The sequence below is a fragment of the Corvus hawaiiensis genome, chromosome 6 (assembly GCF_020740725.1).
Source record: "Corvus hawaiiensis isolate bCorHaw1 chromosome 6, bCorHaw1.pri.cur, whole genome shotgun sequence".
Taxonomy (NCBI): domain Eukaryota; kingdom Metazoa; phylum Chordata; class Aves; order Passeriformes; family Corvidae; genus Corvus; species Corvus hawaiiensis.
The window spans coordinates 85,334-99,207 of record NC_063218.1 but is presented as its reverse complement, the minus strand read 5'-3'; the positions used below and the strand labels follow the sequence as shown (position 1 = coordinate 99,207).

The window sequence follows — 13,874 nt, the reverse complement described above, 5'->3', positions numbered from 1 at the left end:
TGGGGAACACCCCCTGTACCAGCCCCAGCCTGGGCCAAGCACGCTGCCTCACTTTCCCCATTCTGGATGCTGGCTCCAATCCAGTCTGAGTTTTCTCCTGGTTTCCATGTCTAAGGACAGGAACTTGTCCTGGTCAGGATGTAAGGCCTTAAACTGCACCTTGATCTGGGGGGCTGTGACTGGGATTCCAGCAGGGAATTCATTGTTTTACAAATAAAAATTATTCCAGGGAGCTGCTGCTTCACCACACAGTGTCAGCAAAAGAGAGAAAACACCAAAAGTGTATCCAAAAACAAGGATGAAATAATTCCTCCTGCTTTGAGTGGGATCAGGGCTTATGCTGCCCTGGAATGACAAAGAACTTCTCCCTCAGCCCCCCAGAGAGCCCTTGAAAAGCCAAAGTGCAGCAGGGAAGGAAAGGCACCTGCTGGGGACAGCACAGGTCCAGCTGCTCATGGGGACTGGGAATGAGTCCGGAGCCAAAAGCCCCTTCCCAGGCTGGAGGGGCTTTCCTAAAGCACCACCTCTAGGAAGCAAAGGGCTATGGAAGAAATGGAGTGGCAATTTACAATAATAATCATAATGGATCGGGAAAGAGCAACAACAGAAGCAACAATCATTCCAAGGGAGCAGGAGGGATGCTGAGCTTTAAACAAGGTTTGAGTGAGGCAGCAGCTCCTGGGAGTTCTAACCCACGGCTCCAGGTCTGCGCTTCCAGGAGCACTGCAAGCTCCTCCTGCCCAGTCCCTGGCTTTGCCTCCTGCCAGTACTCGGCACCTCGGGCACGGTTGGGTGCGAGTGCTCCAGTGCTGCTGCCCAAGGGAGCAGGAAAATGGCCACTAAACCCCTTCCCACTGGGCTGGCTCCGAGCTCTGGCTGGGGAAAACATTTGGCACCCCTGGCCTTTCAGTGAAATCAATTTCCATCACTTTGAAGATGCACTGAATAAACCCAGGGCACATAAGTAAACCTCTCCCCATAAGGACAGCCCCAGGAAATACACAATTATTCCTATGCCTGGCCAAACAAACCAGCAGCCAGGTTTTGGGGAGAGACTCCAGACTCTTATCTCCTTCCCTGGCTGTGAAACCCTTGCAGAGGCTTTGGAGTTCATGCAAGCTTGTCAGGATTTGGCTACTTCATTTAAATTCCATTCAGATACTGGAATGGAAGTGTCCTAAAGGCACCTCCACTCAGACTTTAATTTTAAGCCCTCTACCACCAAAGAATTCGGATGTTCTTTTCTTAGGAACACCCCACCTCTGCTTCTTTAGGTGTCTCCATGTGGGGCATAAATTAAATGTGGACAAATTTTAGAATGCAGCTTCCAAGTCAAGTTACCTGCTAGGAAATTACTCCAGCTCTCTGGTACCTTGGGCTGTTTTAAACACAGCCTGGCCCTTCATGGCTGAGGCTCTGAGCTACACAACTTGTGAGCTGGCAAGTAACAGCAGCTGAGGTCTCATCCCAGCTGTACACAAAAACAGGGAGGGTGGGCTGCACTTGGATACATGCAGGCAGGGTTGGGCCCCTTCTGAAAGCTTCAATCCCTGTTTTTCAGAGACTCAATCAGGGATAATGACATTTTCGCAAAGCTCTCTTAAGGCACGTGAAAATCTGAGCAAGAAAATGGAATCAAACCCTTTGTTCCACTGGCCTCACGCCCCAAATTCCAACGGGACAGACAAGTCCCTCTCCTCGCAAGGCAACGTCTCCTACCTGGATCTGTGCCTTCCCCAGCCTTTGGTGGCCGCTGTCTCCATCCTCACACACTTCCTCATCTTCCTCCTCAGCAGGCCTGGCTTCCTCATCCTGCAGAGCAAGCACAGGGACAGTCACCAGCCTGCTCATCCCAAACCTGGGCAGCAGGGATGGACTGCTGGGACCCCCTGGACAGTCACCCCTCTGCTGGGCACCATCCCTGCTCTGCAGTCCATTCCCGTTCCTGGCCTGGCATCTCCTTTGAATGGGATGTTAAACCACAACCACTTGCTCTGCTGGGTTTTGGGACATCAGAGACTCCCCCAAGGCAGTGGACAAAGCTCCTGTTCCCACAGCCTCTGCCTCCCAAAGCCCTGCTAGGGCCAGGCAGAGCAAGGGAAACCCCTCAGTTCCTGCTGGAAATTCCCTCTTGTGCCCGTAAACCCAGGGAAATCGTGGCTGCCCCATCCCTGGAAGTGTTCAAGGCCAGGCTGGCCGCAGCTTGGAGCACCCTGTGGATGGAATGAGGTGATCCTTAAGATCCCTTCCCACCCAAACTATTCTGCCATTCCAGGATGATTCTGTGATCTCTCCCTGCATTTATTTTGCATCGTTTCCTCTCTAATCTGAATTCCCAAATTGAAATGATTTTTTAAAGAAATCATTTAAAATTATCCCAGGAATAAAAAGGGGTGCATCAAACATACAAGAATCATTCCTACCTCCATCAAATCATTGTTAATTGGAAGCCTCTTTCCTCATCTCTGTCCTTAGTTTTCCTTTCCTAGGAAACCTTATGATCCCACAGCTTCTCCAAGAGATTTACTGGGATTGCAGAAAGGTTTGCTTTGTCAGGGAGGCAGGGGGGTTTACAACACTTGTTCCTCTGCATCTTTATCCTTTCACCAGCTTTCCCCTGGAACGGTGCTGCAAGAGAAGTTCAGAATTACTAGGAATGGATCAGGTTCACCTTTTTTCCTCATTCTTTTCCAACGACTTCCAAATTCTTGGAATTATCCTCAAATGAGGCCTAGCAAGCTACTGTGAAAACATCAATCAGAGGAACATCTTGAAAAGAGAAAACCACATCCAGCAGCAGCCAAAACAATGCCATTGCTATTCTTACCTGGTCTCCAGGTGCTCCTGCCAGAGCTCCCAACACCCACTGCCATTCCATGAGGGTGAGGAGGCAGTTTTGGATGTGTTCTTTGCCACGGGATGGGATAACAGAGCCCAGAGGGTCTTTGTGTCCCTTCCAAGCCACCCCATGATTCCATGATACCATCAGCACCTATACCAATTCCATTCTGGAAAGCCCAATTCCATTCCTCCCATCAACTCAGAATTTCTCCCTTCCTCTCTCTGCTCCACATCAGGCATGTGTTGCCACGTGCCACAGCCATGGGATGCCTCAGCATTGCCTGGGAATGCCACTCAAGGCTGCCCTGGTGGCCTCAGCGCTCCAAAATGCCCAGCTGGCTCCCGTTCCAGTCGGGAATGTCCCAAACAGCAGCGTCGGGTGTGCCCTCTGCCATCCCACCATTGGGGCAGCTCCCATAGAATGTGACCGACTTACTGGGTTTGGAATTCCTGGCTTAAAAGTCAGGTGGTGAAATATCCTCTCCTGGGAATATCCAGAAGACCAGAAGGCTCCCTGGAAGCCACAGGTCAGGGACAGAGTCAGATGACCGATCCTGAACTGGTTTTCAGGGGATGCATCCCCAGCCTGTGGCTGCAAAAACTCCAGAGCTGTTCCTTCCCCTTGGGACAGCCAGGGAAAACATCCCCAGCATGGATTTCTGACAGGAAAAACCTCACTGCTCCAGGCTACTTGGCTCCTCCCAAATCCAGGCCAGCACTCCAACAGGCTCTAAGGACAAAACAACAGCAAAGACCATCTCAGGGCACACGCCACGAGCTGGGCGTCACATTCCTCACTGGAACTGGGCTGTTCCCACATCCCTGGGACAGTCGGGAGCATCCCCTGTTCCTCGCTCTTCCATTCAGGAGAAAGAGACAACAGAGCTGTCAAACAGCCAGTGTGTAACCCCAACAATCCAGGGAAAACCACCTTGCTCTGGGGAGAAACATCATGCCCAGTTATGGAAAAAGCCAAAGAGCAGTACTGGAAACACTCCCAGGCATGGAGGCTCCCAGCTCCGGAAATGCAGCTCACAGGCTTCTTCCCATGGGAACCCCAATCTTGCCCGGGACTGGGCTCAGGGAGTAAGTCCTGCCCGTTCCACCACTCTGGCACAGACACCCCAGGAAGGTGTCCCTGACCATGGCAAGGGGCTGAACAGGATGGTCTGTAAGGTTCTTGCCAGCACAGACCATTCCAGGAGTTTAAGGTGGATTTGAGCAGCTCCTGGGGACATGAACACCCCCCACACCTCCCACCTGGCTCAGCCCAGAGTCCATCCAGCACTCACAGAGAGCTGCTGGGAGCTGAAATTCTCCCTGCTCCCCCTGCCTGGGAAACCCTGCCTCCAGCTCCTGGGAAAGAGGAGCTGCATCCTGCTGGGTGCCCCTGGCTCTGGGCAGCTGCCGCCTTCAGGCAGGGGGATGGCTCGGGCAGCTCCGGTGACTGTTCCACCTCGATGATTTTGTGTTTTCCTGCATTTCCCTGGGCTGGAGGGGAGCAGGGGTTGCGGTGGGAGTGCGGGAAGGCAGCGGCGGGGAGGGCAAGGAGTGCGGCCGGGCACCGCACGGCGCAGGGGGGCTTCTGCTGGCAGTGGAGGGGCGCGACCCGTACGGAGGCGTCCCCGCCGCTGCCGGCCACTGCCCACGGGGCTCCTGCCTGCCCCCGGCGCCACTGACCCCACACCCCGTGTCCCCACACTGGGAACCACCGTGGAAAATCATGCTGGAACCTCTAATCCTGAGCCCGAGCCTTGACCTTTTCCTCCCTGACCTTTAACCCCTCGACCCATTCCTTGACAACCCGACCTTTGATCCCTTACCTTTGACCATCCAGCAAGTGGCCAAGATGCCCGCAGGCGGCTACGCCAGCGAGTAGGTAAAATGGAGACCGTGGCGATCGTGCCAGATCCGAAGGCGAGCTCCTCGGGCAAAAAGATCCACGATGATGTCGAGACTCAAAGGCCGATGACAGAGATGGGTGGGAACTGCCCTGCCCAGCAAAGGCTCAGGTGATGCTGAGGAGAAACCCTCTCCCTTTACTTCCAAGGGACCCTCCCACAACAGCCCTCTCCTCTAAGCTAACTTCCAATTGCCTCCTGGAACTCCAAAGGCCTTTCCCTTCTCCCAACCACTGCTCCCAACACTTAGCTTTCTGAAGACAAATGGACAAAATCCATCCTTGACAGAAAAAATGCATCAGCACCTCAGATGTCAACACGTTCCCCACGGTCCGCTTTGGCAGCTGCGAAAGATGGAGAACAACGAGAAAATTCAGCCTCTGACAACACACGCCAAAAGAGACCCCTTCCGCAAGGCCCCCTCCCTCGAAACTGCCGAGGCTCATCGCTTACCTGCTCTCTCCAAGCTTCAGCTCCACACCTGCTCACAGTACCTAAGACAACAAAACAGAAAACGTCACTGTTGCCCTCAAGAAGAGCATCCCCGGGCTACTCCACACCACTGCCCCGGCTCACCTCAAATCTTGATCTGACTCTGGAGGTGGCCAGGACAAACCTGCACAATGAAAAGGGACACGCTCAGCACGCTGCCATAGACCGCTGGCCTATCAGCCACCCCACCTAAATGCCAACTCACCTGCTCGCCTCTGTCCCTTGGCACGCCCAGGGCGGCAGCAGCACCTGCAGAGAAGCAAAGCAAAACCACACGAAACATGCTGAGAGACCGTGAAACCACAGCCTCCCTGCTCCGACTGAAGTACACCACACCTATACCTTAGGCTTGCACCCTCCAGCATCCAGGGCCAGGACATCCTGCAAGTGGACCACCTAAAACACACAAACAACAACGGATGCTTAGAGCTGCACCAAAAATTGAGACCGAGGCCGTAACAACTCATTCTGTCCACCGGTCACAGCTCACCTTGCTCCATCGCCCTTGACTGCCAATATCCGACATTACTTCCTAAAAAAAAAAAAAAAAAAAAAAGACATGGAACAATGCTGTAACACAGTAGCATGACATAGCCCAGCAGGACTGCAGAGAGGGGCAGAGAAGGAAAGCTGGCCAGGATCTCGTTCCCAGCCCTGAGCAGGGGCTTTACCGGCCTGACTGTCCTGTACTACCGAGCTCTGGGGACAATGAACCAGGCTCAGTCCCTGCCTCACCACTGCCACCGTGAAATTCTGGCACTGCAAGAGTCAGGGGAGATTTCAGCAGTGATTTCAGCAAGGTCAGAGCTGCTCCCAGCAAAAGCTGTTCTTAGACTACTCCTGGCAGAAGAACCCAGAGTACCTGCCACTGCAGGATGCTTGTGACTTCCAGGTGCAGGAGAAGGGTGGAAACAATCCAAGATGAAGACAGAATGATGAACACAGCAAAGAGGATTTCTGTATGCTCTGCACTGTTTTTTCACGTTCAGCCCTTCCTGGGCTGTTCTCTGCTGGTTGTTCTCAAGATCAACATCTCCAACTAAGGGGGGGGGGTGATGTGAATTCCAAGGAAGTACAATTCAATTCTCCCCTAGATCTTTCCCTAAAGTACAAGATACTGATTCACCTCCCTTCCCACCAGAGTCAATCAAAGACTATCCAAAAACGTAAATTATGATAATGCAGAATCTGGTCTCCATTAGAAAAATTAATGTAGTATTTTTTATCAGAGCTTTGGTTAAATGTAACAACGCAGGAAGTGCCTGTGCTCAGGTTATTGGAGAGTGCGAGGTTTTCTCACCGCATCAGCCCTGTCAGCTGACAAATGTGGGTGTGCACTAAGGCACAAAGCACCGACGTTTGCACACTACAGCTGGAATCTGCTATCTCCGTGTGCAGACACAACCACTGCTCATTACAGATAAACCCACAAGGGCTGCTCCAGCACTGACTTACCTGGGGAAAAACCAGCACTAAGAGGAGGAAAATAAAAAGCATGGGAGTAGTAGTTTCACCCTGACCAGCTCCATGAGATGGGCAGGAATCAGAGGATCCCCTGAATAACTCTGAACTTGCTTTTCCTGATCACCTTTCACAGAATCCATAGCAGCAACCCATGGACATCCCGTGTGTAGGTTTATTCCAAAACCCACTCCCAGAAACATCAGGATATTGCACCTAAAGCTGCCTCTGCCAGAGGGAAGCAAGAGCTGGGGCTGGGAGAGGAAACAGGCAGGAACTTGCTCTCAGGAGAGGCAGCACTTGGGCTGCTGGCACTGCCAGCAGAAGGACGCAGGTGGGAGCAGGTAAAATTCCAATACAAAATGCAACTGGGGAACGTGACGGTGCAGAGGCTGTAGGTTGGCAGTCTAAGACTTTGGGGTTTATCACAGCTCTGTGAAAGCACCGAATTTCGTCAGCAGGTACCATTCATCCTCCTCAGGACAAGCTTCCAAGAGTTCATCTCTCAATCTGTGCCCCAGTGTGGGCCAAGTGCTGGTGGAGCCTGGGCTGGCACCCCGAGCTCTCACCCCCAGCTGGCACCCCCAGGGCTTTCCAACGTGCCACTGCCACCCAAGCCACAATGGTGGGGCCTGAGGAAAGGAAGGAATGAGCAGGGACTTAGGACACAATCCTGCCCTTCAGACAGGCAGATTTACCTGTGCTCCAGTCTCAAGGGGGCTCTCAGTGGATAACTCAAGCATCCCGCGTGGGACACTGGGGCCAAGGAGCAGCTGGAGGCAGCTCTGTCACCTGGGCTACCTGTGTGTAGCCATATTTAGCAATAACTGAATTGATTGAAATAAAGGGTAAAAGCTTGACTCAGCCTGTAACTTTCACCTTTCTTTCAAGTGCAAAAAGAAGCAGAAAAATCCATTCATATTGATGCTTTCCAGCTATGTGTCTTTCAGATTCCCAGGTGTTCATCCCCTCACAGAGTTTTAGCGGTGACACAGAAGAAAGTTCTTTGTGTGCTGCCAGAAAAACGAGATTTCTCCCATTTTTTATTTTCACACCTAAAGTATGAAAACATTATCATCACACAGAATAGTTCTGCACACTCTCCTGTGGGCAAGGGGAAGATCCCCTGATAGGCAGATTCCAACCCCTCCTGTCCATATTTACATCCCTAAGGCCTCAGACCCTCTGTAGGTAACCATGGGGTTCCCAGGTGAGAGGAGTCACTGTGAGAACAGAATTAAACCCCAAAGCACCTCAGAGGAGACAGCGCCTGACTCTGGGAGTGCCTCCCTCTCGTGTGGAAGGTGTGGGTTACTCAGGAGTTACTCCAGGAGTTCCTACTCTGCCCAGGCCGGGCCTGCTCCGGACACTCCCCGTGCCCTCAGAGCCACAAACCCAGCTCAGGGCTGGGCTCCAAGCTCCAACACCACCAGGAATGAGCACTCCCTGAGCCCCCTGCCCTCCCAGCCCTGCTCTAGGCTGGGCAGGCACTGAGGGGCTCACTGACACCTCCAGTGTGGCTCTTTAAAGGTGGTGGCACAGGTGCTCCACAGCAGACCTGTGCGAGACCCAACTTCTCCACGGGCAAGGAAGAACCCCCCAAAGCAGGTGACACAAAAAGCTCTGGTGTGGCCCAGGGACTGCTCAAGGTCACAACCAAAATTAGTTCTGAGCTCAGGGTGGTGTCACTTCAGTTCCCTGCCACTGCTGCCACTTCCTGCCACCTTCAGCTTTTGTTCCAGGCACCAAAATATGAATTTTTCAAGGCCAGACCATCTAAACTATCTGAAATTGCAGCCTGGCTGATCTCAGGAGCTCCCAGACTCACTCATGAGGATGAAGTGACAGACCAGCAGTGAGCACTTCTCCCTCTTCCAGCCAAGCTGTGAATTGCTCCTCCCTCGGCTTCAGCAACCACTTTTCATGCCAGTTCCTGAAGAGAATCTTGTGCTGAACATCCATCACTTTTTCAATGCAGAGCATTTGGCTTCATCCTCAAGCCCTAGAAATACTCAGCTAAACCAGCACTAAAACCTGATTAAACTCGCATTCTGCACAGCACAATGAACTTGGACTTGGGCAGGAATCAGAATATCTGGGAATGAAGAGAACCCAAGAGCTCTGAGAGGTTTGCTTTGCCCTTGACCTGCCTTGGGCTCCTGGCTCTGCCACAGCAGTTACAATAAGCAGAGCAGTGACCTCCCCTCCCCTCCTCATCAACACAAACCCCCAAAAGCAGAGTTTGTCTCTCTCAGACCCACCTTGAACTGTGTCCGCAGGAACAACGAGGGTGTTGAAAGCAGCAACCCCACAGCTCGGCGTCTGCAGGGCTGCACCCTCTCCATCCTACAGCCTCTCCATCTCCCCACAGCTTGGAGTGATCTGTTCTCCCAGTTTAGAGAAGGTGACACCAACCTCACTTTGGTTTTGGTACAAACTCTGAGGCAGACGCTGAAGGCAAAGGAAGACGAGGTCTTGGTGGGAAGGGACCTTAAAGCCCATCCAGTGCCACCCCTGCCAAGGGCAGGGACACCTTCCACTGTCCCAGGCTGCTCCAAGCCCCAGTGTCCAGCCTGGCCTTGGACACTGCCAGGGATCCAGGGGCAGCCACAGCTGCTCTGGGCACCCTGTGCCAGGGCCTGCCCACCCTCACAGGGAAGGATTTCTTCCGTGTATCTACTCTGAACTGAAGTTTAAGTATCTAAGCTCAAGTTTAGTTATTGCTGAGCCTCTGCTGAAGATAACTGTGACACCATAGTAGGAGAGAAAGGGAATAGGCCTGTAGAACAAACCACAGGCGAGTAACAAACCGAAATGATGTGGCCAAAAACAGAAGAGAAACTTCAGTCACCAAAAACTCCAGTCTATTCCTACATCCTCACCCAGGGGGACTCCAAACACTACACTGCAACTCATGCTCCTCCCAGCTCCACACACACATTGTTGGGACCTCTTGGAAGCTGCTCGAGCTCTCTCCACGTGCCAAATCTGCCCATGGCAGAGGTGCTGCTTTCCTGGCTCAGCTCCCAAGACTCAACTCTCAGTATTTCCGCCCTCAATACTGTAAATTTCTGGTGATCTGGAGCAAAGATTTCTGGCTTGCTGTGTGGCTTCTCACACAGAAACTGACCCCAGGGGCTCAGTCTCACTCTCTCTGCGTTTGACACAAGTCATAAAGCAAGAACTGCAAAGACATTTTGAGGCAGTATCAGGGGCCTGAGACAGCTTTTGAGATCAAAGTTGAAATCTACTGTTTTCTTTCATTGCTGTTAAACTGTACTGGAGTCCTGGGGGCACTTCTGGGCGCCACAATATAAAAAAGATAAAAATCTGACAGCATCCAAAGAAGGGACATGGGGATGGGGAAGGGTGTGGAAGGACCATGAAAGAGCTGCTGAGGGCACTGGGTTTGTTCTGGTAGAGAAGTGTGAGGTCAGAACACATCGGGGCCTACAGCTCTGATCTCCGCTCCCTGGGACAGGGACAGGACCCAGGGAGCAGCTGGAGCTGGGCCAGGGCAGGCTCAGGCTGAGATCAGGGAAAGGCTCTTCCCCCAGAGGCTGCTGGGCACTGCCCAGGCTCCCCAGGGAATGGGCACGGCCCCGAGGCTGCCAGAGCTCCAGGAGCGTTTGGACAGCGCTGCCAGGGATGCCCAGGCTGGGGTTGTTGGGGGGTCTGGGCAGGGACGGGGGTGGGACTGGGTGATCCCTGTGGGTCCCTTCCAGCTCAGGATATTCCAGGATTGTCTCAATCCCGAACAGGGGAGAGTCTGCTCTCACACAGAGCTGCAAACACACTGTGCAGGAGGCAGCAAATGACAAAAATTGACATTGATACATTAATAAAGCCAAGATATTAAGCAAGCCAAAAGATAAATTTTCCCTTTTGCTCCTGACCAACAAGACCTGTCCCAGTCCCAGTCCAGCCACTAAGCAACTCCAGTGTGACACCGAGACTGTCTCACACCTCGAGGCCGACACACAACAGCAGCACAGCGCCGGGAGTTTAATCACATTTCCCTCATTAGAGGAGACAATTAAATGACCACTCAGGTGCACAACTACTCCTGCAGAGCACTTCACTAGACCCCGTTTTGCAATAACTCCCCCAGGCTGCAAAGCCCCATTTGCCAGGGACCTGAGAGAAGAATTCAGTAGTTTTAAAGGAATGTCAGGAACTAGGAATACACCTGAGAGGAGTTCAGTAGCTGGGAGGGAGCCCAGGTGACAAATGAACACACAGGCCCCAGCAGAACCAGCTCATTCCAAAGACTGGCACTGAGGAAGGGCCTGGGCAGTCCAACAGGGGCAGGTGGGCGCCTGGCTGCCAGCACTGGGAACACGGGAATGCTTCAAAGCACCGGCACTCCTGAGAAAATGACCAAACAAGGCCGTAATAAGGCGAGAGATGAGCTGGGGGGGGCAGTGGGTCCCACACCTGCCCCTTTTCCCTTTCCACTGTACAGCATCTGCCCAGGCTGTGAGCGAGCTTTGGCACAAGCACTCAGTTCTCCCCCAAAATCCACTGAACCACTTGCTCATCTCCCGAAGAGAATCACAGGCACAGCACTGAATGCACCGGATACCCGGCTTACACCTCTCAACACTTTCTCGCTTTGTTTTGCTCATTGAAAAATGGCGAAAAAGGAAAAAAGTCAACCCAGAGCCCAGGAACGTTAAGTGACTTTTACAAAGTCCAACACAACCCCCCCCAAGAATGAGGCTTTACGCAACAGCCACCCGCTCACTCCGGGACGGGATTGTGTCCGGACCCGCGACTCTTCCCTCGCTGACCTACGGCAGCAGCCGCCCGAAGCCAATTCCCCGAGCACGGCAGCCCCGCGAAGCCGCCCAGAGCCGCCGGCCGCCCCCAGAGCCCCGCAGCCCGTGCCGGCCCGCTCCATCCCGGAGCGGCTCCGGCGCCAAACCGGGAGAGCAAAGGGGAAGGAACAAAGCCCTGACAAAGCCAATGACCGGAACAGGATTCAATCCATCAGCGGGGAGGGCAGTGCAGCGGCCCCGCCGGCCCCGAGCCCGCCCCGAGTCCCCGTTCCAGGGAATGCCCCGGGTTGCGCTGCCCGGGGAGGGACCCCCGCCCTCCCGAGGTGTCCCCCACCGCGGGGCGCGAGCGCAGGGAAAGCCGCGGGTCCCGGCGGGAGCTGCGCCCGCAGCGGCCGATGCCGCCCTCGGGCCCGCCGCTGCCGCCCAGGGGGCGGCTGGGATGTCCCGGGAGTGCCCGGGGCGGGAACGGCGCGGCCCCGGCGCTGCCCCGGTGCCGGCGGGAGGCCAGGCCCGGCCGCGCTCACCTGCACTGGCCGCTCTGCTAGGCCCGGACTATCTCTTGGCTGCCGCCACCGGCGAACGATGGAGGAGCCGAGGAGCCACCGGCGAGTCACGGAGCGCCGGGGGGCGCGGGGCGGGCCCGGCGAAGGGAGGGGAGGGCGGCTGCCAAGCGGGCGGCCGATCCGGAGGGGTCCCGGCGGTCCATGGCGGGCCGGCGCCGGGCTGGCGGCTCGCAGGGCTCGGGCAGGGCCGCAGCTTGGCCGGGGCTGCGCTGAGCCCGGTCCCGGTCCCGACCCCGATCCCGGCCCGGTCCCGCCTGGCGCTTCCCGGCGGCCCCCGCCCCGATCACGTGACGCGCGGGGAACCACGTGACCCCGGCGGAGTGCGCGCGTAGGGGGCGTGGCGCGGGCCAGGCCCCGCCTCCCCGCGAGACAGACCGGGACAGACCAGGACACAGCGGAACATGTTGATTATTATGCGGGCAATGACCACGGGTGCAGCAAAGAGGAGCAGGGTAACGGAGAACATGGAGATGAGAGCCACCCGACAGTGCTCCTGCTCGTGTGACGGGCACAGGGAAGCCACTGTGGGAATGAGAATGATGGGAACGAAGAAGGTCAAGCATTGAGCACCCCACAGCACCCACATCATGGGATTGGGAAGGTCACAGCGGCAGCAGAGCTTGCAGAGCTTTTCCATGTCCTTTTTGGCGCTGATGGCTGTCATCCAGAAGAGCACCCAGTAGCAGGAGAACGCTGACACCAGGTAAAGGAATCTCACGTACATCAGGGGCATGACAGGAGAGCAGGACACATTTTCCAGCAGGAAGAGCAGGGCAGAGGGGACCGCAAAGAGGAGGAAGATGAAGTCGGTGACAGCCAGGCTAAAGATGCTGGCAGTATGCCCTTTCCCTCTGAGGAGGCAGAAGAGCCCCGTTCCCAGCCAGCCCACAGAGACAGATGAGCAGTGTCACACTGTGTATGGCCACGTCGGTGACACGTCGGTGACACGTCGGTGAAATGTCTCTGCTGCGACCTGCCTGGGAAAGGAGGAGGGAGAACCTGGTGCAAAGTAAAGGGGAGAGAAAGAGGGACAAGGCTGGAGCTGTGGAAGGAAGCGGAGATGGCCAAGAGGCAGCTGAGCATTTTGCTTTCCAACTCTGTGGGGGGAAAGAAAGCGCTGTCAAATCCATCCAGGAAAACAGAGGAGAAATAGCAGGTGGTGGAAATCGCCGGCAATTTGGATTCAATTTGTCTGTCTGAACTGCAAACGCCGACAGACACCGAGCACCGCTGGACGCCTGCTGGCGTTGCGGTGTGTCCTGCTCCGGCTGCAGCCCGCCTGGCGAGACCCCCAGCAGCAGCTGCCCGGGGGCTGCGGATCGGGCAGCAGCCAATCGGAAGCATTGCACCGGGCGGCAGCCAATAGGAGCCCTGGCTACTCCGGCAGCCAATGGAAAGCGCCGTTTCCTGAGGGACCAGGCAAAGGTCGAAGCCCCTCACAGCGGCTTCGTTTTTTCGGACATTCGTGGAAAGCTCGGAGTTCTTTTTTTTTTTCTTTAGCTTGCCTTTTCCAGGACAGGAGGGATTCCGGCGCGGGGTATATCCCGCCTCGGGCGCTTCTGGGCGGTTTTGAAGCGGGGGGAGCCCACCGCGGCAGTGGCGGGAAAAGGGGGTGCGGAGTATAAAAGGGGGCGCCGGCGTCGCGGCCCCTCAGTCGGGGGGCGGCGGCGGCGGCGGCAGGAGCTCCGCGGGCTGGCCCGGGTGCGGGGACGCCGCCCTGTGCGGCCGAAGGCGCCGGCCCGGAGGCGCGGGGAAAGCGGCGTGGCAGCCGCGCATCGGCTCCGTCATCGGCAGCGCCGCTTCGTGCCGGTAGGGAGCGGGAGAACGCGGCGGCG

General features: G+C 55.4%; 1 protein-coding gene across 1 annotated transcript; it reads right to left on the bottom strand.

Annotated features, from left to right (window-relative positions):
• Positions 1–1,616: 1,616 nt before the first annotated feature.
• LOC125327051 (basic proline-rich protein-like) lies at positions 1,617–12,772 on the bottom strand. The gene is made up of 11 exons (XM_048305959.1): positions 12,624–12,772; positions 12,001–12,397; positions 5,725–5,766; positions 5,577–5,630; positions 5,440–5,483; positions 5,319–5,358; positions 5,196–5,223; positions 4,665–5,086; positions 3,278–3,571; positions 2,424–2,628; positions 1,617–1,812 (listed from the first exon to the last, which is right to left on the bottom strand). The coding sequence occupies exons 1-7, from the start codon at positions 12,770–12,772 to the stop codon at positions 5,212–5,214; spliced, it is 738 nt and encodes a 245-aa protein (XP_048161916.1). The 3' UTR covers positions 1,617–1,812; positions 2,424–2,628; positions 3,278–3,571; positions 4,665–5,086; positions 5,196–5,211.
• Between the last annotated feature and the right edge of the window lie 1,102 nt (positions 12,773–13,874).